At 38.0% G+C, this 25,580-nt stretch overlaps 1 protein-coding gene and 2 long non-coding RNA genes across 4 annotated transcripts in view; 1 reads left to right on the top strand and 2 right to left on the bottom strand.

Annotated features, from left to right (window-relative positions):
• LOC138848997 (uncharacterized) overlaps positions 1-25,580 on the bottom strand; it is a 244,817-nt gene that overhangs the window by 5,650 nt on the left and 213,587 nt on the right. The window lies entirely within an intron of this gene.
• Positions 604-23,228, bottom strand: MMADHC (metabolism of cobalamin associated D). The gene is made up of 8 exons (XM_002712155.5): positions 23,094-23,228; positions 22,576-22,634; positions 16,757-16,901; positions 13,469-13,686; positions 10,015-10,120; positions 9,316-9,446; positions 2,279-2,365; positions 604-1,437 (listed from the first exon to the last, which is right to left on the bottom strand). The coding sequence occupies exons 2-8, from the start codon at positions 22,582-22,584 to the stop codon at positions 1,243-1,245; spliced, it is 891 nt and encodes a 296-aa protein (XP_002712201.1). The 5' UTR covers positions 22,585-22,634; positions 23,094-23,228; the 3' UTR covers positions 604-1,242.
• The window catches only part of LOC103348757 (uncharacterized), a 43,980-nt gene continuing 41,545 nt past the window's right edge, over positions 23,146-25,580 (top strand). For both annotated transcript variants that reach the window (XR_007920401.2, XR_517050.4), the window contains exon 1: positions 23,146-23,286. This is a non-coding gene — a long non-coding RNA (uncharacterized lncRNA). The remainder of the gene's footprint in view (positions 23,287-25,580) is intronic.

Here is a 25,580-nt window from a genome sequence, read left to right as displayed (position 1 = left end):
CAAAACTGCCCCAATTTAAAAATCACTGAGAAGATAACACCTCTCTCAACAGGTTATCTATAATGATACATGATAAGAATTAATTTCACAATGTTAAATCAAAGAGGTCAGCCACAAAAGTGAACATTTTATATAGTTTCATGTATCTATATGAAGCACTAAAGCAGGCAAAACCAATCTATGCTATAGAAATTCAGATAGTGGTTACCCTTGGGAGAGGCAGAGATACTTGTAAGGGAGCAGGATGAACCTGACGTGTTCTGTGGTTTGATCTGGGTGCTGGTTACATAAATAGAAACATATACTTTCAAAATGTTATGGAAATCATTACTCATCTTTTTCTAAAGACAGAAAACTTTGTGGTTTTTGTTTAGATTATAATATCCATTATCAAGTGATTAAAAAGTTGGTCACCTTCATGTAAACACTGAAAAACATTAAAAATATAGAAAATTATCCATTATGGTTAATTCATTTGGTACAAGTTCTTTTTTCTTCTGAGATCTATTTTTACTGGCAAAAGCCTATCAAAAAATTCTTTTGATGTATATCAAGCTAAAAGAACAAGCTTTTTCACAAATGAGGCACTTCAACTGCAAAAGCTGGAGAAGTATGATTTAATGGCTGAGGCATAGTTTTAACTGAAAGCAAAGTATATTTACCTGTCTTACGGAGTTATGGTTTTTTTTTAAGATTCATATGCTTTTATACATAAAGATATATTGTCTTTATGTTTCCATTACATTATTTCAAAGTAACAGACTGCATTAGAACATTTAACAGATAAGAAAAAAATTAGAAATGGGAAAACCTAAAATGAATTAAATTCTCAACTGCGTTGTTAAAAAACACATTGTAGCTTCTTAACAATTTTTAAGAATCATATTTTTAAAATATTGCAGTGAAAAAACACATTATCATAACCAAAAGTGTGATTTATTTTTGGAGAAAAATAATTAAAAATGAAGTTTTTCCAATAAAGGGGAGAAATAAGACCATACCCTGGTTACATGTTAACTGTCACATTCTGTGCAATATGGATGTGCTCAACATGTATTCAATGAAAATATCAATAATGAAGTTTGCAATTTAGAACCTCAAACCACCTGCCAATGTTGCAAATTCAGAAATATTGAAATAAATACCTACAAAATAAGTATATTTTAAAACTTGAAGTCTTGACAGTATTTATAGATCAATCCATCATATATAAACAGTACAGCAAATAAACTGATGTTACTGTTAGTTTCCACTTAATTTCTTCATAATATGGCTGTCTGGTGTTGCATTAGTGAAAATACTTCCTACAAATACATGGGTGCCCCAGAGACTATGACGAATCACTTTACAGCAGCCAAGATCATCGACAGAGAAACCTAAATGTCGGTAGCGTTCATCTGTTTCAAAAAGAGTGTTGTTTGTATATGGTCCAAAAAACTGGAAGAAATAAAATACAAAGTAATATTTTCATTAGGAAGAAAGGCAATGTAGTAAAAGTTTTCATGTAAACATGAAGATACAACTACCAGTACTCCAAATATTTCAAGTAGGAAATAAAAAGGTTATATTCAACATCTGAATTACTCCCTCCTTCTAAATACCTATGCATTCTGAAAAGCTACATGAATGATTTAGCAGATTTTGTGTTTTACCTCAAATGTGTAATATTACATAACCTTTAAAGATAAAATGAATCTTAGAGAAGTTCACTATCATTTTCATTATAAGGAAAAGTCCAGAGCAAAAGTTTTTCATTTCTAGTCCATGGTTTGTATCTTACTTGCCTTTGAGAAGAAACAGTACTTAATCCCATCTTAAGATCCAAAAAATGATTTTATTACTACTTGTAACTGAAAGATACATCCAGAATTTAAACTCTGATCACAATAACAGTGACATTTTCTTCAAAGTATAACCTTTAAAGTTTATAGCTAAACCTTAAAGAAACTAGACTATATTTCCAATTCTCAGTTTACAAACAGTAAACATAACAATAAAAATCAAAAAACATCTACTGGCAAGAGTAGTGATTAATAACTACTTTGGTTATTTTTAGTAGGAAAAAAAAAGTTGCAGTGATGGAGAAACTGAACTGTGAGTAACAGAAGGCTCTCAAAACTTGAATGCAACTGACCTATAATAGCACTTCTTGGGTAAAATTGTGATATTTTAAAAAAGTCATAAATGATCTACTTTTACCAAGGTTATAATAGTCATTTTACAATAAAAACCACTGCTATCTCATAATTTGGTTTTAAAAATGCATTTAATTACTCACTGCCAAGCCAGATGATGGGTCAATAAAGTCAGCCCAATAGCCTTCTGCTCGAAGAGCATAGCAGATTTCCTTAGCACCACTGATGAACTGTATAGAGAAAGCACAAATAATATATTCAAGATAGCATCACTGTAGATTGCCTAATTTTTTGAAAAAAAAAAAAAATTTAAATGGATCTCTGCTTATGAAAGAAAACTCAGTAAGGTTAATAAAAAATAATAATTAAGATTGTAATGTTGTAAAAAAAATTTTTTCCCATTCCAAAATATTAATGGTTACTATAACATTTTAATTTCAAGAAGTCTTAATTCTCTATTTTTTCATCTAAATTATTTTCTTTATGAAATATTTCTGATTATTTCTATACTGTAACTTCTGAATTTACCATAAACTATAGGTTATAGTTGCTATTTTATATCATTATGGAGATATCAGATAACAAGAAAATAAAATGTAAGAAAAGTTCTGAATCATTCTTTAGTTTAAATGATAGCTGTTTGTCTAGGCCAGGGCTGTGTAGTAGTGGGTAAAGCTGCAGCCTGCAGTGCTGGCATCCCACATGGGCGCAGGTTCAAGACCTGGCTCCTCCTCTTCCGATCCAGATCTCTGCTATGGCCTGGGAAAGCAGATGAGCTAAGCCCTTGGGCCCCTGCACTCGTGTGGGAGACCAAGAAGAAGCTCCTGGCTCCTTGCTTCGGACTGGTGCAGCTCTAGTCATTGTAGCCATTTGGGAAGTGAACCAGTGAATGGAAGATCCCTCTTTTTCTCTGCTTCTCTATAACTCTGGCTTTCAAATGAATAAATAAATAAATCTTTTAAAAATTGATAGCTATTTGAAAACATCTTCAAAACATCTCTCCACTCCCATATTTATGAAATTTTTCTGAAAAAGGGGTTATACACCCCTGTGTATCTTTTGCATACCACAGTGCATAATGACTGCATACCATGTGCCTATATCACAATTTTAGTCTTTCAAATCTAATGTCTGTCTTTATTAGCTTTATCAGAAGTTCAAGTAATGAAAAACAAATACTAAGACTAGATTACAATGCTTGAAATAAAAGGCCTAATCAGTTAAAAACAAGGGTACAAAGCATACAGTTCCACTTCTAGTCATGTCAGCATAAGTAATGAATTCACTATCCTATTCAGTAATTATAAAAATTGATCAAAATATGGGGCAATTAGTTTCAGATTTTAAGTAACTGCCAGACTATAGACTTTGAGAGAAGTAAATAAATGAAGTAATTTCCATATTTGCTCCCTTTGTTTGGGGACATTTTTTTGTCACAGGACAAAGATAAGGAGCCCAAGCAAAGTGATGGTGCTGAGGGAGGTTAGGGTGGGAAATAAAGAATCCTAAGTTTTAAATTGAGCACAGCTCTGAATAGCATGGTGTATCTCAGTTTCTCTTGCTTCTTCTGTTCCCTTTGTACAGCATATCCACACTCCAAATGCTACCTGCCTGTTGAGTCATTTAGTTAGCTGCTGAGGTATCACAGCATTTATGTTCAAGTCAACCTGACTTTACTACTTTACTTAATAATGGTCCTCAAGCACAAAAGTAGTGATGCTAGCAATTAGGTTATGCCAAAGAGAAGTCATAAAACACCTGCTTTAGACCAGGATAAGCACCTGGCTCCTGCCATCGGAGCAGCGCAGTGTGCCGGCCGCAGCGCGCTGGCCGAGGCGGCCATTGGAGGGTGAACCAACGGCAAAAAGGAAGACCTTTCTCTCTGTCTCTCTCTCTCTCTCACTGTCCACTCTGCCTGTCAAAAAAAACAAATAAAAATAAAAAAATAAAAGTGAAAAGAGCAAAAGTACAGTAAGACATTCTGAGACATTTATGTAACTTTTATAACATTTTTGTCATCACTGTTCTATTTTATAGTATTATTTTAATCTCAACGTGCCTCATTTGTAAATTAAGCTTTATTAAAGTTATGTACATAAAACATAAAATAGTTCAGTACTATCTGGGGGCTCAAGCATCCACTGAGAGTCTCAGACTATACCCCTCAATGAAAACAGGGGACTACCATATTTGCTGACTAGGCTTTATTACACAAAGTTTATGGCAGACTACTGTTTTAGACTAGCCTCATGTATTAGTTTCCAGTAGGCTAGACCAAACCAGAATGGTAATCATTCATGCTAGGTGCCATGTAATTAACAATTAAACTGACCTTGGCAGAGGCCAGTTTAAAAAATAAAAACAAATCTAAAACTCACAAGATTCATACCAATTAATTGAAGGGGTTCAGTTTACCTGAGCCAGCATGGTAAGAAAATTTCTGTCTATTTTAGTCCCATAAGCAAAAAACAATTTCGAAAGGGCTAACGCACTTCATTTTTCCTGTTTGTACTTCAACCCTTTTCTATCTATAGTGTCAAATTCCTTTGCTTGCCTCATAGGAACATTCATTCTAGAATAGAACTGAGGTGAATAAAGTGCTGTCCAATACTGGAATGGCCAATAAAACCCAATTAGATCTTTAAATAGTTAAAAGTTGGTCCAAGGTAAACCTCCAAGCCTTGGGTCTTTAGTTAACATACTGTAACCAATCTTAGTACATAAACAAACTGAAAGCCCAACTTAGAAGTGCATTTCTTTCTTTCTTTCTTTTTTTTTTTTTTTGACAGGCAGAGTGGACAGTGAGAGAGAGACAGAAAGAGAAAGGTCTTCCTTTGCCGTTGGTTCACCCTGCAATGGCCGCCGTTGCAGCTGGCGCACCGCGCTGATCCGATGGCAGGAGCCAGGATCCAGGTGCTTTTCCTGGTCTCCCATGGGGTGCAGGGCCCAAGCACCTGGGCCATCCTCCACTGCACTCCCTGGCCATAGCAGAGAGCTGGCCTGGAAGAGGGGCAACCGGGACAGAATCCGGCGCCCCAACCGGGACTAGAACCTGGTGTGCCGGCGCCGCAAGGTGGAGGATTAGCCTGTTGAGCCATGGCGCCGGCACTAGAAGTGTATTTCTTAAGAAATATCAAGGGTTTCAGCCAATCACAGTAGCTGAGTTTCAGTCAATGGTGGTATACCCTGAGCTATAAACAATGAAGTTGTTTCTGTCCTGGCTTCTGCTTTCCATCTATAAATATTTCCTGGCCACACGGCAAAGTAAAGCTCTCTCTGAAACTCTTCATGTTCTAAGAGCTGCCTGATTCCCACATCATTCTTTGCTCAAATAAATAGTTAAAACTGTCAGAAATTGTTTTTACAGGGCCGGTGCTGTGGCGCATCAGGTTAAAGCCCTGGCCTGAAGAGCCGGCATCCCATATGGGCACCGGTTCTAGTCCCAGCTGCTCCTCTTCCAGTCCAGCTCTCTGCTATGGCCTGGGATAACAGTGGAAGATGGCCCAGGTCCTTGGCCCCGCACTGGCGTGGGAGACCTGGAAGAAGCTCCTGGCCCCTGATCAGCACAGCTCCTGGCCGTTGTGGCCATCTGGGGAGTGAACCAATGGATGGAAAACCTCTCTCTGTCTCTACCTCTTTCTGTAACTCTTTCAAATAAATAAAATAATTCTTAAAAAATTGTTTTTATGAAACTAAATTTGTTGTAACCTTATTTTTTGATATTCTTCACAGTTTGTTGATAGGTACACCACCAAAGCAAACTTCTTTTTAAAGATTTATTTATTTATTTCAATGGTAGTGTTACAGAGAGGCAGAGAGAGAGAGCACGCACACACGCGCGCGTGCAAGAGAGAGCAAGAGAGAATGAAAGGTCTTCCATCCACTATTTCACTCCCTAGATGGCTGCAATGATTCGAGCTGTGCCAATCCGAAGCCAGGAGCCAGTAGCTTCTTCCAGGTCTCCCAGGTGGATGCAGGAGCCCCAGCACCTGGGCCATCTTCTACTGCTTTCCCAGGGCTTAGCAGAGAGCTGGATTAGAACTGGAGCAGCCAGGACTTGGACTGGTGCCCAGATGGGATGCCAGAACTGCAGGCGGCAGCTTTACCCGCTATACCACAATGCTGGCCCCAAGCTAACATTTTTTCTCAATACCTTCATGTAAACTAATGATGAGCATTAAACATTAAAATAATTCTGTATTCTGTAGATTGTATTCAATATTTACATTATGGTTATATCTAATTAACCCTCATAATTCTCAAAAGTACTGAAACAACTGAACATAGTACAGAAACTAGGGATAACATATTTCAATTTAATAGATATGTGCTGTACCTAAAATCTATAAGCAGAGCGAAGCAATATAATGTAATGCAAATGCTTAGAAACATTAACTAAAAGAGCACCAAATTAGCATAAGAAAAAACAATTTAAATATCTGTTTCTGTTCAAGGGGCTGGTGTGGTGGAACAGTGGGTTAAACCACTGCCTGTGACACCACCATCCCATATCAGTGAGCCAGTTTGAGTCCTGCTTGCTTTGCTTCTGATTCAGTTCCCAGCTAATGCCTTGGGAAGGCAGTGGGAGATGGCTTAAGTACTTGGGCACCTGTCACCCACATGGTGGATCCTGATAGAGTTCGAGGCTTCTGGTTTTCGCCTTGTCTAGCCCCAGCTGTTGTGGCCATCTGGGAAGTGAACCAGCAGAGGGAAGATGTCTCTCTGTCTCTCCCTGTTTCTGTAACTCTGCCTTTCAAATAAATACATTAAAAAAAAAATTCTCATCAACACCAAATACATCTGCTGGAAAAAACTGGAACAGATTTAAACTATATAACATATATTATCTACTTGGAGAAAAAACTATGTATGATTCTAAAATAATCACTAATATATCTTCAATACACTTATCTTTTTTTCATAGAGAGTGAAACAGCTACAGCCACTATAAAATTAAATTTCAATAAGAAAGATGTTGTCATTTCAAAATCCTGAAACTAGTTATTGAAAACTGACTTAGAACTATACCAGAGTCAGTTACACATTAGGCTCAGAATTTAACCGATCAAAAATTAGGGCCACTAATGCAATGCATATGTGAGAGTTCCCTGGCCACTCAATGACAATGATAAATTAAGTACTTACTAAGCTTTATGTTAATATACAAATAAAGTATTTACTGTTAGTTATTGCCTATTCCAATTCTCTAAATCAGATGTTCTTGAAATCACTGACAATGTTTTATGCCTTTCTGTAATTTCTTTTTTGATAAGCATTTAACTAATATGTTCACGACTGTTACAAACCACATGAAAATTATTAGATAGCTTTATGTGAGACAGAGGTATGATGTCATTATCATAAAATACTACTAAATATATGAATTACAGTAATGCTACAAATGATAGGGACCATACATCCAATCCTAAAGAAAATATAATTCTAAACATTATCCTAAAAGGAAATCAGTAAAGGAAAATTTTCAACTCAAAGTTAGCTAAGGTACTCAAATGAGTCATTCTTAGCCTGTCATACAGAGGAATATTCCTTTCTGTCTTTCAGACAAAGAAACTGATAGAACCCAACATTAAATTCTTAGAAACATAATTATACAGGTTTAAAATATAACATGAGAAAGTACTACTTATCACTTCCCAGACAGATAAAAATGAAAAGAATGTTAACACATAGGGTAAGTTAGGGTGATAGCCATATACAAAAAAAATCTTTTTGGTGGGCAAATTAGCAGTGTGTATCAAAATTTTAAATCTAATTATCCTTTGATTCCTCTCTACATAGGAATCTATAGAGAGATTAGTATGCATTAAAACATGTACAGACTTTTTTTTACTAATGTGTTGCCTATAAATGCAAAAGTTTGATTTTCAACCTATAAATCATTAATGAAATTTAAAAAATAATTTAAAAACCTCCTGGTTTAGACATGCTTTGTAATACTATGCAAATTTTAAAAAGAATGAAATATATCAATGTATAATGATATAAAAAGTACTCAAATATATGCTTATGTAAAAGTAAAAGAGGAAAAAATATAGGCAGGATCATCATATTGTTCACTGTTAACATTTATTCTTTGGAGAGGGTTGGGGTAACTTTTACTCTTTCTTTTTGTTTCTTTCCTTTTTTTTTTTTTTTTTTTTAAGATTTATTTGAAAGGCAGAGTTACAGAGAGAGAGCTCTTCCATCTGCTGGTTCATTCCCCAAATGGCTGCAATGGCTGGAGTTGGGCTGATTCAAAGCCACGAGCTTCTCTCTGGTCTCCCACATAGGTGCAGAGGCCCAAAGACTTGGGCAATCTTCTACTGCTTTCCAGGCCTAGCAGAGAGATGGATTGGAAGTGGAGCTGCTGGGAGTTGAACCTGTACCCATATGGGATGCCAGCACTGCATGTGGCAGCTTTACATGTTCTGCCACGCATCGGCCCCATAACTTTCACTTTTTACTCAACATGCATTAAATGAGGGTAGTGGAAGAGATGGAGGGAGAGAAGGATTTAGAGAGGGAGAGACAGGGTAGAAGAATAAATTTTATTTTTGTGTCTTTTTTTACTGTTATTTTCCAAATTTCTGCAAACAGACATACATTTTTTTTTGACAGGCAGAGTGGACAGTGAGAGAGAGAGAGACACAGAGAAAGGTCTTCCTTTGCCGTTCGTTCACCCTCCAATAGCCGCCGCGGCTGGCGCGTTGCGGCCGGTGCACTGCACCGATCCAAAGGCAGGAGCCAGGTACTTATCCTGGTCTCCCATGGGGTACAGGGCCCAAGCACTTGGGCCATCCTCCACTGCACTCCCTGGCCACAGCAGAGAGCTGGCCTGGAAGAGGGGCAACCGGGACAGAATCCGGCGCCCTGACTGGGACTAGAACTCGGTGTGCCGGCGCCGCAAGGCAGAGGATTAGCCTAGTGAGCCACGGCGCCGGCTCAAACAGACATACATTTTAAAACATTCAGAAAAGCAATGAACATAATCTAAATTTTTCAAGAATATTTTAAAAAAACTGTCATTTTTATTCTGAAAACAGATGTGAAGTCCTTTATAATTAAAATACTTCAGCAGAGAATGAATAAAGACTGAAGATCATACTCATAATTGTAAAACACTGGCTCTATGGTATATAAATAAGATCAAAATTAAACCATGCATAATTGAAAGAATTACCTTTTCTAAGAGCATTTCTCTTTCAGTTTCTACCTCTTCACTCCAAACAGTCATATCATTCTGAGTTTTCTGTGTTACAGTCAGAATCATTAGTTTGCTATTAGACATTTCTGGAAATAGTGATTCAAAATCTACAAATAAAACAAAAATTCAAAGAAGAATATAATTTGTTTTGTGAAAAAACAGTGTATAAAACAGTTTATTAAAATACTTTAGAAAAATGATCAGGTTAAATCATTGTGATATTACATTATTTGTATAAATGTATGCAATTTTTTGAAATGAGTAAAATAAACTTCGTTTTGTTCACATCTGCTTTTGTTGGATGAGCTGAAATATTACCACCAAAGTTCTGATGAATAAACAGGGTTAAAAAATGTTATTGGTGTTAATATAATTTTCAAAAAAGTTTATTACCAAGAAAAGAGTTTTCTCAGTAACATTTACTAGCTCATGAAATAATAGCTATAAGCACGCAGGAGGAAAACTGACTTGAGCTTAAGAGAAAACGTTATTGAAAATAATAACACTCTGTCTACCAGCAACAGAACATAGATGCTAGGAGACATCTGAAAGCCTCCATCTTGGCCAGGCAATCATATCTAGCCAGACCTTAAAATGTAAGGTACAGCACTACAATTCCTATGGAGTACATTATTTAGTATACATTAGTATTTCAATGTATAAAGCACAACATACCTCTTCGCAGCAATTCTGGACATGTTTGGATTGCACACTCTACCCTGGCACTTTCAAAGTAAGTTTCTGCACTGTTAATTTCCTGTTCAACAGGTGTATTATGACCCTATGAAGAACAGGGATATATAAGTGAAAATAATGTAGGGTTCAAATAAAATGTATGCCTTCTATGTACTTACCAAGTTAGAAAGTTTTTAAAAAAATAAATTCTAATCTAACTGGAAGATGAGGTAATAATATTTTATATACTTAAAACTCTTCTCTGATGAAAGATTTTAAAATTTTCAATGAAATAGAATATGTGCATATATATATTGATATTTAAACACATGGTATGAACTGAAATTGGCTAAAACTCTAACTACTATGACTCTATCATGATGTCTTTCATATTCTGTGATAAATATAATTTTTCTTTTGTGCAATCATCTATAAAATGGGGATAGTAACACTAACTAGCAAAATACCATGATTCAATAATAAGGCTCTCCTACAGGGAGAGCTGAGGCTTTTATTCAACTGAAATTTATTGGGAGCCTACTATACATCAGCCACTAGAATAGGAGCAAACATTACACAGGTAAAATTTCAGTCTTCACTCTCAGGTATACCAGAACTAGAAGAAAAATGAACATAAAGAAATTAATTCAACTGAGTATTAAAAGTGCTACAGAGTTATGAAGAAAGTCTTCTGGGGATGGAGGAGGAAGGAATTTGCTTTGCAAGGAGGAATCAGGAAGAAAGTTGAAATGGTAATATTTGAGCTCTCTATTAACTTATGTGTTTATCTGTTAAGTAAAGAACAGGTGGAATACAGGATAGGAATTCAGGAGGAAAAGCAGATCAGTAAAACCAAATAACAGTATAAAGGCATACAGTGGTGTATTTAAAAAAGGTAAACTGTGGATGGAGTGCAGATGTAGTAGGAGGTGGTGGGATACAGGGAAAGGTTCAAAATTGTGAAATGAAATTTTTTTTTTTACTTTTTTGTTTCTATAAAGGGAACAAATTTCATGTTCTCTCCCTCCTTCACTGTTTCCTCCTTCTTAAGCAAAAAGAAATAGTAAGATCACATACAAAAAATGAACATAACTATTAGTGAAGTACATATGCTAATGAGAAGAAGCAGATGATAGATCAATTGTCAACATTTATTATTGGTGTTTTAGGGTAGTTAAGTGCTTTGTACATATTACCATATTTAATCCTCACAGAAATCTTGTGAGATTGGAATATTATCCCTATTTTACTTACAAGCAAAAAGTGATTCAAATATATTAAGTAACTTCCTCAAGGTCACAAAATTAAATAAGTGGTAGATGTGGGGACCCATGAGCCGGCCATGGGCCCACATGCTAAGGCTTAGCTTGCTGACCCATTGCAATAGTTACTGCTGTGTGGATGTTTATGGTTTTTGTTGAGCTGAGATATCAGGACCGTTTCATAACCCCAGGCTAGAGTCAAAACAACTATGGCCTTGGGGCTTCCCGTACTTCTTTTCCCACTGACCAAGGCTGAGAAAACAACAGGTGGAAGCTTGTGCTTAGCACCTGAGTTGCCTGCTACGTGACCAGGAGCTTGATTGGATGAAGGCGCATGATCACCTTTATGGTTGGACAGGGAGCGCATGGACTGTGAGTGATCAGGCACCCGACTGAAGCACCACCGCATGGACTGTAGCATGGACTAAGCTTGCTTACATGCTTCAACAAAGTTATACTATATAAGCTGTTTGTGATATGGTACGGGAGCTTCCCCTTTCTTTCGGAGCTCCCCTTGCTCAAGGGTTTCTTTTTCTATCCTGTTTAAATAAAAGTCTACTGAAGACCGATCAGCTGGGAGCAATGTCGTTCCTTTGCGGGCAAGGGAGCCAAAGGTAGAGAAAATTTTTGAGCCTAGATTTATTTTATCACCATAGTCCCTGACAATATAATGCCTCTAAGAATTCATATGATGTAAAGAGCCCTTGAACTTTGGCAGAGAACTGAGAAGACACTAATAACTTAGGAATAAATTCAGGGATAGGAGTAATATGATTTTGATACTACTTATGGTGACATGATAAAGAAGGAAGCGAAGCTTGGTACTACTTTGGGACAGGAGGATGGTTCTGCCAATTTGGTTACACAGGTTTTAGGAGAAAACAGGACTACTTCACATTATTTAATATGGAAAATCTAGGAATTTGTGAGACATTCAAATAAAAATGTTTGGCTGGTAGAAAGAAATATAGAGGCAGACATGTCAGAAATAGAAATACTGAGTTAGGAGTTATTAAAAAATAGTCTGTGTAAGAAGCCAAGAGATTAAGTGACCAATACATAATTTAAATGAGTATGAAGGACAAAATTCTATGAAAAGTGTAATTTAATTTGTATGCAGAGGAGAAACAAGGAGCCAAGAAAGAAAAAACAGTTATTTGGGACAAAAAAGATAGGGGAAGTCAAATCCAAGATTTGGTTATGTACCTAACTCCTAGTTGTGAGGGACACTGCTGCTTCTAATAATACGGCTTTGATCAAAAACTCAGCCTGAAACCACACAGAAATGTGAAAAGTGGTAAACATCAGGGATTTGACAGAAACCCTGAATTTTATTAGCTTTTACCCAAATGAGCCATGACACAAAGCAAGTTTAAAAAATTCAAATAAAACTTAAGAAACATTCCCCTCCCAAACTCCCAGATATTGTTTTATAAAAAGTTATTACTCTTCCTTTTCAATTTACTATATTTTAACAATTTCAGGGATCTCAAACATTTCTTAAGCCTTTACATGGGCAGGGGAGTATTAAAAGTAGCTGGAAGTAGGCCCATATCCAAATTATAATTGAGATTTATAAAAGTGAAAAACAGAATATAAATTTCTAGTAATCTAAAATAATAATTATCAATATTTGAAATAAGTAGTTATTATAAAACATATTAAGACTTCTATGAGGGCTGGCGCTGCGGCTCACTAGGCTAATCCTCCACCTTGCGGCACCGGCACACCGGGTTCTAGTCCTGGTTGAGGCGCTGGATTCTGTCCTGTTTGCCCCTCTTCCAGTCCAGCTCTCTGCTGTGGCCCGGGAAGGCAGTAGAGGATGGCCCAAGTGCTTAGGCCCTGCACCCACATGGGAGACCAGGAGGAAGCACCTGGCTCCTGGCTTCGGATCGTGGCCGTGGCAGCCATTTTGGGGGTGAACCAATGGAAAAGGTAGAGCTTTCTCTCTGTCTCTCTCTCTCTAACTCTGGCTGTCAACAACAACAACAACAACAAAAAGACTTCTATGAGTACCTAAAAATTATATAACAAAAATCATACAGGACAGTAACCAGTTTTTAATGTTTTTTTCTGTATATACTGGAAGAAGTTTGATTTCTTTTTTATTTTTCAATGTGTAACATGCTTATAGTAACTGAAAAGTAATATAGCATCAACTGGAACACAAAAAAACAGTATTAACAACTTACTTGAAATTCATTTACATATTGTGCCATTACGAATTCATGTCTTTCACTTGATAATGGTTCTGCTAGAACATCAGGCAAAGTTTTATTAACTTGGTTTTTCTTCTGTGAAGCAGTGCCATTGAGGTGACAATCAAATCCTATGTTTCCAGGAAGCTGGAATCTCTGATCCTGAGGTCCAAATGGTCCCATAGCTTCATCAGGCCATACTGTTCGAGTGCCTGAAGAGGAGGAGCAACAAATGAATCATATTTTCTATGATAATTAAGTGCATTGGCAAAGTGAAAGAATGCTCTTCTTAAAACTGTGCATTTTTTTCCTGAAAGATCTTTGAAATTTTGCTTTCTCTGTGAATATAAATTATTTTGTCATATCCAAAAGTCTAATCAAGCAACTAGTGCATTTAAAAAAAAAAGCTAGGTCAAAGAATATATATGTACGAAACATGTTTTTATATCTTCATATTCATATTTTTAAATAGCGAAAAAATATTTAAAAGGAAAGACATCAAGCTTAACAGCAGTGATCCTTGGGGAGGAGCATTCAGCTGCTGTTCCCTAGTGATATCTGTATCAATGGGCTGGGAAAAAAAAAAAAAGAGTTGCACATTATGTGACAAAACGCTCTATTTACAAATCACATGAATTAATACAGATTACAAAGCAGAAGAGACCACATTATTTACTTAAAGCTTAACAAATACACTAGCTTATAAAAAATTTAAAAAGATCAAAAAAAAGAATAAAGTAGAAAATCAAACTAATAATTACTCAGAATAGGGGGTTAATTTAGAGAAACTTAAGGACAACTGTTATTCACATTACTTGGCAATAAAAACAGTTATTTTTTAATACCCTGCCAGAATAGAATGACTGAAAAAGGTCATGTAAATGTGGCTCCCTCTCTGCTGGATTGTGAGTGTGATTACTTCTTTCATATGCCATTATCACCTATCAGTCATGGAACTTGTTCCTGCTGAACCTTGATACCTTCTCAAAATTATCAACACAGACACCTTAACCCAATGTTTCCCAGACTTTAAAGGACTTAAGAAAAATGTGGGATCTTGTTAAAATGTAAATTCTGATTTAATGGCTTGGGGTGGGGGCTCAAGATACTATTTTCCTAACAACTTCTCAGATAATAGCAAGGTTGATCATTTTGAGTAACAAGACTCTAACAATTGCAGCTCATCACAAGATAAAGTCTTTTAAAGCATTTCTGAACAAGATGAGTTTTAAAGACTATTCATGTCTATGAGCTTCTAGTACTCTTCATAAAAAATAAGTGCCTCACAATAATATTGGATTTGATTAAACTTTCATATAGATTTAGGGTCATTTAGTATTTCTCTTCTGTGAAAGGTCTGCTCATATCTTCATTTGTTGTGCTTTCTGGGTTTCCACTGGGTTCTTCTTCCCACTAATCTTTTTTTTTTTTTTTTTTTTTTTTTTTTTGACAGGCAGAGTTAGACAGTGTGAGAGAGAGAGAGACAGACAGAGAGAAAGGTCTTCCTTTTCTGTTGGTTCACCCCCTAAATGGCCGCCACGGCCGCGATCCGAAGCCAGGAGCCAGGTGCTTCCTCCTGGTCTCCCATGTGGGTGTAGGGCCTAAGCACTTGGGCCATCCTCCACTACCTTCCCGGGCCACAGCAGAGAGCTGGACTGGAAGAGAAGCAACCAGGACAAAATCCGACGCCCCAACCGGGACTAGAACCTGGGGTGCGAGCGCGCAGGCAGAGGATTAGCCAAGTGAGCTGCGGTGCCGGCTTCCTACTAATCTTTAAAAATGCTTTACATATTCAGGATACCAATCCCTTACATAACCTGATGGCAAGTCTTTCATTTATGATAACTTATGATTTACCTGAAAGTGACATAAACTGAATAGTCGTCAAAGATGGTGGGGGATGGGAAGCTTTGAATGCCCAGGTCAATGTCAAATACATTGTGTTTCATGAAAAAGTGTTTTTCATGAAAAAAGTGATTCCACGCATGACAACTTTTGAACACATTAGGTTAAATTTCTAAGAGTCTTTAACATTTTAGTGTGCATTACAAATTTCTAAGACAGGAATATAGAAGGTAGAATTTCTCAAACTTAACACAAAAATCTTCCACCTTTTTTTTTTTTAAACCGTGAAAAATGATTCAAAGTTTGAGGATGGTTTAGGAACTGCTGATAAAAGTCATGGTGTAACCAAAGTTTATGAAGAAAATGGCATGATTAAAATATTTAGAATGATTAGCCTAACAGTGGCATACAAAATAAATTCAAAGATGTAAACTTTATAGATAGCAGGTGAGTTACTGAATATACACTAATATATAACATGTGCCAGCTATATTTAAGAAACTTAGTGGGGGCTGGCATTGTGGTGTAGTGGGTAAAGCCATTGACCGTGATGCTGGTACCGATATGGGTGCTGGTTCAAGTCCCAGCAACTCCACTTCCAATCCTGTTTCCTGCTTATGTACTTGGGAAAGCAGCAGAGGATCATTCAAGTGCTTGGGCCCCTGCACCCACATGGGAGACTTGGATGAATCTCCTGTCTCTTGGCTTTGGATCAGCCCAGCTACGGCCATTGAGGCCATATGGGGAGTGAACCAGTAGATGAAAGGTATCTCTCTGTCCCCCTCTTTCTCTGTAACTCTGCCTTTTAAATAAATATATCTAAAACAGGAAAAATAAATTAGGGAAGAATATCAGGAAGTAGCAGCACAGGTTACCATATCAAAAGGAGAAATGTTTCAGGGAGACTGTGGGACTGAAGATAGAAAGAAACTAAAATTCGAGAAAATAAGCTTTGGAAACAAGTACATATGGTCCCCATTTTATGATAGTGCAAAAGAATATATATTCAGTAGAAACTGTATTTACATTTTGATTTTTATCTTTTCCCGACCTACCAACATATAGTATAATACCTATTGCTGAACAGGCAAGTAAGCCACAGCTCCCAGTCAATCATGCATTCATGTGGGTAAATAACTGATACCCTTACAGAGTACTACGTTGCTGAACTATGATATTGGGCTAGATGTATTAAATGCATTTTTGACTTACAGGTATTTTCAAATTTAAAGAGTATATCAAGACATAGCCTCATCATAAGTCAAGAGCATTTGTATTCTTTTTCTTTTCATATTGTAGCTTTCTGGTATAAATTATTTATGCAGAACACATAAACACAACTTAAAAAATATCCATAAAAACCCAAGAAGAAACAGTAGAAGAAATACAACTCAAAGTGTTCTGATACAATTATAAGTAATAATAACCTTTACTTACAAATATCTGGAGGTGCAGTAGCCACATGAGATTCATCGGAACCTGAAGATCCTGCAGTTGAAAAGGCTCTGGGGTTGACAACCCTCTTAACTAAAGAGCAAAATCCCGGGAGATAGGAAACCAGTCTGGCTCTGTTACAAAGCACCTAACAACAGCACCAAAGTTAAAAATTATTTATTCTAGATAGTAATGCTATGTTTACATAGATATTCTCTGCAAATCATCATACTGATTTTTACTTTTATTGATCATCTACTACGTGACAAGTTTAAAAATAAATAATAGGATCGTTGTTAGACTCAACATGGAGTCACTTTTGTCAAACCCTAATAAAATGCAATTGGAAAGTCATGAAGTTGGTCCTTTTGCATATTTGCCTGACAACAGAATAATCACAAAAATGTATGCCAAATGACAACATTGCACAAGGGCTACCACAACCTTACACACCAAAAAATTTGAAAAGGATTCTTACACAGCAATTGTTTGTTCAATCTTGGACTGACACTAGCCTTGTTACTAATCCTCATGGCCAACAATGATTGTTTCAAGTAACTATGAACTCTTTCTCATTTTACCTTTAAAAACTTATTTTTAAAATATTTATTTGTTTATTTGAAAGGGAGAGTTACAGAGAGGCAGAGGCAGAGACAGAGGGAGGTTTTCCAACCATTGGTTCACTCCCCAAATGGCCGCAACGGCCGCAGCTGCGCAGATCCAAAGCCAGGAGCCAGGAGCTTCTTCCAGGTCTCCCATGTGGGTGCAGGGACCCAAGGGCTTGGGCCATCTTCCACTGCTTCCCCAGGCCATAGCAGAGAGCTGGATTGGAAGTGGAGCAGCCGGGACTTGAACCAGCGCCCACATGGGATGCCAGCACTTCAGGTGGCAGCTTTACCTGCTACACCACAGAGCCAGCCCCTAAAAACTCTTGTCTTCCTTTGCCTGCCTGAGTATATCTATGGCTCCCACAGTTGGCCATATCAGGGATTACTCTTGGATATACTTTGTTTTTTGAGAGCCCCTTTCTCTGCCACACATTTTTGGGTTGATAGCACCAATATTAAAACAAACAAACAAACAAACAAACAAAAAACAGTAGCTTACTTTGGTTAAAAGTGTGTGTCTTTTCTGGTAAAAATTAGAATTAAGAATGCCATACAAGAAAGAAATGAAAACCCTATGTTCATAATTTCCTAGACTGAGCTTAGTTACAATGGACAGATGTGTTTCACACATAAACTTTCAGCAAAATAGTTGGCTCAGACGAATATAACACAGGAGTTGGCAAACTATTTTACAATACAGCCTACTGCTCTAGTAAATAAAGATTTATTCTAACATAGCCATACCCATTCATTCATTTATGCTTTCTCAACATAATGGCAAGAGTTAAGTAGTTGCAATAGAGATGGGATAGCCCTAAAAATTACAGGAACAAGTGTATCAACTGTGAAATGCTATTAAGAGTTAAGTAATTGGGGCTGGCGCTGTAGCCCAGTGGGTTAATGCGCTGGCCTGAAGTGCCGGCATCCCATATGGGCACCGGTTCAAGATCCAGCTGCTCCACTTCTGATCCAGCTCTCTGCTATGGCCTGGGAAAGCAGCAGAAGATGACCCAAGTCTTTGGGCCCCTGCACCTGCATGGGAGACCAGGAAGAAGCTCCTGGCTTCAGATTGGCGCAGCTCTGGCCATTGCGACCAATTGAGGAATGAACCATCAGATGGAAGACCTGTCTCTGTCTCTGTCTCTCTCTCCCTCCCTCCCTGCCTCTCCTCTCTCTAACTCCTTCAAATAAATAAATAAATCTTTTTTTTTTTTTTTTTTTTAAAGAGAGTTAAGCAATTAAGAGACCAGGAGTAGGGGTGTTGGATAAGGAGAATAGCTTTGAGGATTAGTGAGTAAAGCTGCAGCCTGTGATGTAGGCATCCCATATGGGTGCCAGTTCATGTTCTGGCTGTTCCACTTCCAATCTAGCTTCCTGCTAATGTGCCTGGGAAAGCAGCAAAATATGGCCTCAGTGTCTGGGATCCTGACACCCTATGTGGGAGACCCAGATGAAGCTCCTAGCTTCTGGCTTCTGTTTTTTACTTTCATTTATTATCTACTATGTGACAAGTTTATTGCGGCCATCTTGGGGGTGAACTAGCAGATGGAAGATCAATCTCTCTCTTTCTCTCTCTCTGTAACTCTGAATTTCAAATAACCAGTAAAGGCAATATGGAGAATGGACTGGAGTGTGGAGGGTAGAGTAGCATGAAAATTAGTCACCAGGATAGGATGCTGGATCAGTATAGACATTCGTAAAGTTCAAAATCATCCCTTTTTCTTTTATCTAATATTCTGAAATCCAATCTAGCTGTTCTTACTTTGTTTCTTATCCTAATGTAGCATCCTAGAAATGGTCTTCTAGCTCTCTGACATATTCCCTACAAATTTTACCTTCCTTTTTCTTATTCTATGCTGTAATCATGTAAGAACATCTTATCAACATCTCTCATATTACTCTGTATTCCTTTAAACCAGGGGTAGGGAATCTCTTTATGGCCACGGGCCATTTGGATGTTTGGAACCTCATTTGGACACACAAAATTTTCAGCTTAATTAGCCTGCTAGAGAACTGACTGACTTCCTAGTCTTGTGTTAGACTGCCTTGGTAGGGACAGACCAAACAACTTCACAGGCTTTCAGCCTTATACAACCCTTAGGCCGGACATTCCCCACCCCTGCTTAAATGGTCATAGGATTTTTTTTTCTCTGTTAAAAATGCTTACTTTCCCCTTCCCTTGAGGCCTGGCAAACTCACACTGTCAAGACTTGGAGAAATATAAATTCTTGGGTGATATGCATCTACAAAGCATATGGCCTGTCTCCAGAGAATTCTATATACCTGAAAATTTAAGTGTCCATTCTTTGGGCCTGGACCCAACCTGCCCAAAGACACAAAAATAGCAATTATAGCAATTATTTGGCTTTTTACTTACTAGACAAATGGACTTTTGGATGTCTATATAATACAAATTAATCATTATAATAATAATATAAATTAACCTTTATAACTGAAAATAATTCAGGTTTAAAGGTAATTAAAGTTTTAAGTTCTAAACTATTGTGTAGAAAGGCTCAAAATAAGAGGTTAAATAAGAATATTTGAACATTTTTAAAAATTTAAAATCTAATTAAGTAATTGAGAGGCAAAGAGTCTGAGAGAGCAAGTGTGAGAAAGCATACTGTCATCTGCTGGTTTACTCCACAGATGCCTGCAACAGTAAAGGCTGGGTCAGGGTGAACTGGGAGTCAGGAACTCGACCCAGATCACCCGTATCATATGGATGGCAAGGATCCAATTAGCTGAGTCACTACCTGCTGCTTCCCCAAGCGTGGATTAGCAAGATTGGAACTGGGAGCAGAGACAGGACTTGAACCTCAGGTACTTCAACATGGGATGCATGTGTCCCAACCAGTGGCTTCACTGCCAGGCCAAATACTTGTCCTGACAACATTCATTTGAAAGCATGTGATGGTAAATAAACAAGATATTAACTGTTATGGGGCCAGGTCCAGTGCTACGTACTTTACATGCATTGTTTTATTTAATTTCTACAACAATTCTACATACTATTAACACTATGTTTAGTATAATTACTAAAATATGATTCATGATCATGCACATTCACATTGCTTCAAGGCAAAAACACAGGGAAAGATCATTCAAATTAGTTTAGAAATTGTCTAATGTTATTTATGATTATTTTAGGCCAAGAATTAAGGCTACTAGATTTCTCTTAAGCCAGTTTTCTTCTTAATGATCAACATGTAAAGAAAGTATATATTAAAATGTGAGTTTTGTTCCTACCCTAAGAAAACCCAATTACGAAATTTCATTTTAATGAAAAATGGCCAGTATTGAGTTTGCCCAAAGAAAAGGACAGCTGAAGATAGTACTAATTTGTTTCAAACCTTACCCTTTAACCTGTTAAGATTCTTAAATCCCTTACTTAGGAGGTATAATGTTTTGTGACAACTTGACAGACTTTATGACATTGGGTCAGCTAATGAACATAATAATCAAAAGTGACAGTTAATGAATACTTCCAAAACTGTAACAGTTGAGTTCATTTTTGTTGGAGGATAAGTCACAAACAATTCACTTCCAACAAACCTAAGAGGTCTAGACTTGGGAAAATATTAGGCTATTTAGATTTAATTGCAAAATCCTTAGTATAAAAAGAGAAACAGCTTTCAGGCACACCTTTAGGGCTTAGTCCTGTTTCTTGGTCATGTGAAGAGAACAAAAATGTCTATTCCAATTGCTAAAAACTAATGGTGTAAAAAGTACATCCACACCCATCTACAGATACGTCTTGTGCTTATTTTTCAGTGTTTTGAGAAGTTTGAAGTGGTTATCAACACTGAAAAATTGCAAGATTTCACACAAAGTCCAGATGTTTAGCCTTTCTTACAATCTCAGAAGATAAGGCAATAGATTTATACATGCAAAAGGCATTAATTAATGAATAACAGATCACTGCAACTAAGGGAAGGCTACTCTTTTCATATCAGAGACACATATTTCAGTTTGTCATAGTCTCTACCATTGTTGTTTATGATCCTTGTTATGCTTGTTAATTACAGAAGACCCTCATATCTGCATATTTTATTACTATCCATTCAGAATTTACAAAGCAAAAAAATTAACACAAAAAGTTCATTTTAATACTAAAATTTAGTTGTATTTTAATATAAAGTCACCTAACTCAATTTATTCAGTTAAGCCAATATAAGTCAAGAGAGATACTAGCATTTTAGTTTATTTCAATTAATTTCCCTTCCTTGAAAGCACCATATAATTTTTTTTCTTTTTAAACAACATTCCCTTTCTGTGCAGGTTACTGTTCGACAAAAATTTACCTTAAAAACTAGTTCAGACTGATGGTTCCTGTTTATTTCTGGACAGTTATACCTTTAGGCTTTATTTAATATATCACCTTCAATTGCTAGAGTAGCAAACCGGCTAACTGTTGGCACATATTAATGTTCCTAACACAAATCATAACTTAAAGAATAAACCTTAAATTACCGAGTCTAGCACTCAAAGGTATTAGTTTGTCCCCACTTCACAATCCAACCTTCCCTTTCCATTAATCGTTTTCACACATCTTTTATTTGAGAAGGCAGAATGACTTCTTAATATTTGAAGCGCGTTCTCTAAATATGCCCCCTAGTTTCCTCACCTACACCTTCACTCTCTCAAGTGCCATCCATTTTCAAAACTCAAGTTAAAAGCTCTGACCACTAAATGATCCCAACTCCCTGCTATCCCCTCTCCACAAAGCTCTGAATCTGCTTTTTACTTTTTCAAAGCTTTGTAAATGGCACGACTGTACTCTTTCTACACCTGTTTTCCTATGTTTCATGTGCCCTTATTACATGAACGCCTACGGCAGGATCTTTCACTCACATGAATAGTATGTGCTCTTGCTCTCATTTTGTGGAATCTGAAAGGTCATTTCTTATACTGAAACTGCTACAGAGAAAAAGGGGCTTAAATATTCTAATCTACTGAAACAATGTCTTTAAAAAATATGGAAGGGGTACTTGCACTGAGTTTCTATATAAACCTGAAATTAGAGAAGTGCACACGCATTTAAAAGAATGTGCTCAAGTTACCTCCAAACATAACAAGGATTTCACACTTCTTGCTATCCTGGCATTTTTGAAACCTTCAGTAGAACATGACCCCGCCAACGCCATCATAATCCCTCCCTTTCCTAAGAAGTTCCCAAACCAGATGACCGATTTTAAGGGACTATTTACTCACATTGGCCATATCTGGCAGAGCAGGCAGACGCAAAGGCTCCCCTGTTTGTAAAGTTACTCCTGGGAAAGGACAAAACAAAACAGGTTCGTGACAGACTGAACTCTTAACACGGGCGGCTCGGGTAAGGTCCACGATTTCCTCCTCCGTGTGCCTCGCCCACCGCAGGACCAAAGTCTGAGCTCAACCCGGACCCAACGAGGAGGTGGCCAGGACCCGTCCCCCGCCCTCAGGAGGCTGCGCAGAGCGCCCGCCCGGCGGCGGCGGCTCGCCTCGGACTCGGACCCGCCAGGCCGGAGTCCTGAGGGCCGAAGCAAGTGTTTGAACACAGATCCGGGTCGTGTGGCGACAGCTCCCAGCTGTTCGGACCGAGCTGAGGGCGTGAGAAAGAAGGGAGCCTAAAAGTAGGGTGACAGGACGACTAGGGCCTCGTAGGCATGGGGGCAATACCCAGGGCTCTGGCCCGAAGGCAGGGGAATGTGGAGAGGCTAACGCGAGAGGAAGCCGGCCGCACCACTCACCACCGCCGCCTCCACCTGCCCCAGAACCAGACTCTTCCCGCCGTGGAAATGGCGGCGGCGAATACAGCGACAGCAGCGACTACGCCGGCAGCGGCCAGGCTAAACTAGTCACTTTCGAGCGCATCGATGAGAAGGATCGTCGAGTCGGTGATGCGCACGCGTGTCACGTAGGCCTACGTGGCGCTGACTTTCGGTAGGATGCTCCCGGGCAGACGACGTGGGAGGAGGAAAGGTGGGGTGGAGAGGGCTACAGAGCTTGCTCCTTGACTCCTTGAACCCCTTTCAGAATTCCTCTCACCGCAAACTTTTCTGATTGCCTCCAGGAGGCGCAGTTTCCTGTTTTTCTGTCAGAATCGCGTACTTCATTGACCTGGACCCTGGGTTGTGAGCTAATGGTCATTTCTGTTCCAGGAGCCTTCCTGAATTCCCTGTCACATTTACTTGCCGTGGCTCCACGGACTCTAAACTGTGACAGTTCTTCAGACCTCCCCCACACCCCCCAGTAATCTTTACAGTTTTGAAACATCGTCTTCAGGCATTTTGTCAAAAGTCCCTCCCCTCGGGTTTACCTGACCTGTTTCTCATGATGGACTGAGGTGGCGGATTTTTGAGTGCGGAGATACAGCGCCCCTCTCAGCACAACGTATCAGAGACTTATCATTATGATAACAACACTACTGGCTTACCGTTGTTGGTGCTAACTTTCGTCGCTTAGTGCTTGTTCAGTTTCCGCACTGTGAAGTTTCTCTTTCTCCCAGCCTGTTCCGTGACACCCTTTGGAAGGATGTCCATGTGCGTTCCCAGTTGTAGGAGTGGGAAGTTAGGCTCACCCTCTTCTGAGGGCAGTGTATCTTCACAATGATTTGAAACACCTCTGCATGAGAGAGTTGGCTGTTTTCCTCATTTACGTATTCTTTTGTTTGTGTCAGTATCATTTGACATCTCAAAGGCCCTCTCAGAAAATTGTCGCTGCCCAACACTCCGCATGGTGCACATTTATTTCCTCTTTTCCTTTCCATCCTAGAAATTAGCTTGTCAAAATAGAATGGAAAGCAAAAATGCTTCTTCTCAAATTGTCTTTTTTTTTTTAAACTGGTGCTTTTTAATGCTGAGGATTTATTGTTCTAAAGTTGGTGAGTGACTAAGTCATTATACTCAAGCTGAGAGGTGGGAGAGAAATGAGTGTTTTCTCAGAGAAAATATCAGATACACAGCAAGAAAAGGAAGAGAGGAGCTCTTTTTCTTTGTTGGTCTCTTATCAAAATCTGGATGTCAGGTCCTTCAGGAATGGAATTTGCAGAAAAGCTCCAAAGAAATTGGTCATTTGGGGCCTTTACATTGCAAACATAAGTGACATAAAATAAAATTATTTCCACTTTGACTATGACCTTGTCTAAATAAGATCAGAGTTGGCGAACTCAAAAGGCTTCCATAGCCTTGGCAACTCATGACAAGAGCCTAGGGTGATTACTGATGCCATAAATAAAAGTGTCAATTTGTTAAGTCAACAACAGGAGTCACTGTGCACTTACTCCCCATGTAGGATCTCTGTCCTTAATGTGTTGTACTATGTGAATTAATGCTATAACTACAGTACTTTATACTTTATGTTTCTATGTGGGTGCAAACTGTTGAAATCTTTACTTAATATATACTAAATTGAACTTCTGTATATAAAGAGAATTGAAAATGAATCTTGATGTGAATGGAATGGGAGAAGGAGCCGGAGATGGGAGGGTTGCGGATGGGAGGGAAGTTATTGGGGGGGGGGGGGGGGAAGACCACTGTAATCCAAAAGCTGTATTTGGAAATTTATATTTATTAAATAAAAGTTAAAAAATAAAATTATTTCTAGCTCTGAGGAGATAATTCTAGATTATCTCTTTAACATAAATATAACTAGGAGTAACCAGTCTGAAGAATTTTACTCCCCCTACAGGTGCCATTTTAGAAAGGCAGGATATATCCTGAGTTAACGTCCAATTTGATATTTGTAGCTGGGTCATGCATCAGGCTAAATTACTAAGTCTCTTTATGTTTTAATTTCCTTGCTTCTAAAATGAATTCTGTGAAGAGTAAATGGGTTAATATATAGGCAGTACTTATATAGCAACACACACACACACACACACACACATGAAGCTGAGGGTGGGATAAAACCCAGAAGTCTTCAGAGAATGGAATACTTAACTGATCATTGAAGTTACTTGAAGCTTTGTGATTCTAAAATTTCTCTTTCTATTTGACTTACTTGTCCATATTATATAGCAGGATTTCTGGTGAAATGGTGACTGTCAGCTTTTTGAGACTAGGAACCATGTGGTACTCATCTTTACTGTGATATAAAATCTTCTGTCATATACAACCAGGATATGAAGGAAGTCAGCCATCAACAGTATCGCAGGAGGCTGTCAGGAATAACTTCATAGTGGATGGTGATGCTTGGACTTGCTTTGAAGGATGAGTAGGTGCTTGCGTAAATGTCAA

Source organism: Oryctolagus cuniculus, chromosome 3 (assembly GCF_964237555.1).
Source record: "Oryctolagus cuniculus chromosome 3, mOryCun1.1, whole genome shotgun sequence".
NCBI classification, from domain to species: domain Eukaryota; kingdom Metazoa; phylum Chordata; class Mammalia; order Lagomorpha; family Leporidae; genus Oryctolagus; species Oryctolagus cuniculus.
Note: the sequence above shows the minus strand (reverse complement) of the source record. Positions and strands in the feature narration are given on the sequence as shown.